The sequence below is a fragment of the Gavialis gangeticus genome, unplaced genomic scaffold (assembly GCF_001723915.1).
Source record: "Gavialis gangeticus isolate Ggan-Ray unplaced genomic scaffold, GavGan_comp1, whole genome shotgun sequence".
NCBI classification, from domain to species: Eukaryota; Metazoa; Chordata; order Crocodylia; family Gavialidae; genus Gavialis; species Gavialis gangeticus.
In genome coordinates, this window is record NW_017729022.1 from 123,808,816 (window position 1) to 123,810,533 (window position 1,718).

Consider the following 1,718-nt stretch of genomic DNA (forward strand, 5'->3'; position numbering starts at 1 on the left):
TTTCTAAGCTTCTCTGAGCACTGCTGGGTTGTTTTAATTAGATCCACATTATTATTAATACCAATTAATTTTAGCCATTCAACACGTTTCATCAGGGGGACACTTTAGGGGCATGATCCATGGGCAGATCTAGGATTTAGGAAAGGGGAGTGCAGATTGAAGTAGGGGGGGGGCAGGGAGGACCAAAATGCCTCTGTGTTTGGTGGAGTACTTAAACCTGAAGTAGGAACCTTTTAAGAGCCCAGCCAAAACAAAGGCAGCTTTCCTTCTGAAGTGTCCTTTGCAAATTTGATGTAAATAGACACAAACAAAAATTTATTAAAAAGTTTCAAACAAGAACAGAGAAGAACAAGGACATTTCAAACAAGAACCTTTTGCCCTCTCAAGCACACTAGTTTTAAATCTCTGCTTCCAAACTCGCTCCTTCTTCAGAGCCTTCTGGAGACAGCAAGGAAAGGGAAGGTATTTTAAGAGAAAAAGCAGGCAGCCTTCTTTGAAAGAAAGAGTGGAAGTTATTCAGCCTTCGACTGCAACAAAAAGATAGTTTCCCCTCAACAAGCCACATTTACAAACTTTTAACTGCAACTTTTTAAGGCAAGTTGCAGCCTTCAAAGCAACAGGAATATTTCCCCCCAGTTCTCCACCATTGTTCGCTCATGCTCACGAGCTACGAGGCCACCTTATAACTTGCTAGGAAGCTGGTTAACTTATTTGAGGCAGGCTAGCTTCTTTGGGTAGACACGATCTCTTTTATCATACCAGCTAGAAAAAGTTATTTGCAAGTTTTCAGGGCACAAACTCCCTTACTTTGTTTGAACAATAATTCGGTTTTATATTAATCATTTATATATTTTTTAAAAAATGATTATGCCTTTCTTTTAAGGCAAGTGCTGGTCAGCTTTACTGCTGCCCAAAGCAGTCACCTCAAACACGTTTGCCTTTTATTGCTCAAAGGGGGGGTGCGGGGGGGGTGCTCACACCCCAACAAAGGAGTAAACAGCTGGTGGGGGGGAGGGGGGTGAATTCCAACCGCCTCCACTATGACGGAGGCAGCGTCAACTGACCGCAGCCAACCCGACGCGAGCGAAGCCGCGGCACGAGCCGGACCCGCGTGCGCTAGGACGGGGTGAGGTGGGGTGGAGAGCCGAGGGAATCACCTCCCCCCCGCTGCCCCAGCAACGGAGGCACCGTCACGCAAGACCCCCGCCGGCCATGGAATTACGCGGGGGGGTTACGTAAGGGGCGCGCGGGCCCGACCGGGGAAGGGGCGACGCTGGTCTCACCCTTTCTTCCACGCAGTTGACGATGATGGAGGGGTACTTGCGGCTGAGCCAGCGGAAGAAGGCCGGGACTCCCATGGCCCCCGGGCAGCAGCAGCCGCGCAGCTAGAAACTGAAGTGCGGAGAAGGAAGCGGCAGCAAACCGGACTTCCGGGGCAAGGGGCGGCGCTGGGACAGCTGGGAAAAGAAGTGAGGGCGAGCGGGGAAGGGAAGCACGTGACACTTTCCGCGCTGCCATTTTGTGCCGGGCACGCGCCTGCGCATTGCTCTTGCTCGGGGGAGCGGGTGCGGGGCCTGTGTCGCCCAAGCTTGCCCTGAAGAATGTGGGCATGGGTCACGTAGGTGGCGGCTGCGGGGCTGCGAAAGTTTCTGTTACTTGCACGGGGTGACCCGCTCACCTTGCCCCTGGCTGGGGGCACAGCCGTGAGGTTTGTTAAG

The 1,718-nt window shown here is 52.1% G+C and overlaps 1 protein-coding gene across 2 annotated transcripts in view; it reads right to left on the bottom strand.

Annotated features, from left to right (window-relative positions):
• Positions 1-1,437, bottom strand: part of XRN2 (5'-3' exoribonuclease 2) — a 112,303-nt gene extending 110,866 nt beyond the window's left edge. For both annotated transcript variants that reach the window (XM_019516121.1, XM_019516120.1), the window contains exon 1: positions 1,284-1,437. In XM_019516121.1, coding sequence (XP_019371666.1) covers positions 1,284-1,358 — 75 coding nt within the window. In that variant the 5' untranslated portion in view covers positions 1,359-1,437. The remainder of the gene's footprint in view (positions 1-1,283) is intronic.
• Between the last annotated feature and the right edge of the window lie 281 nt (positions 1,438-1,718).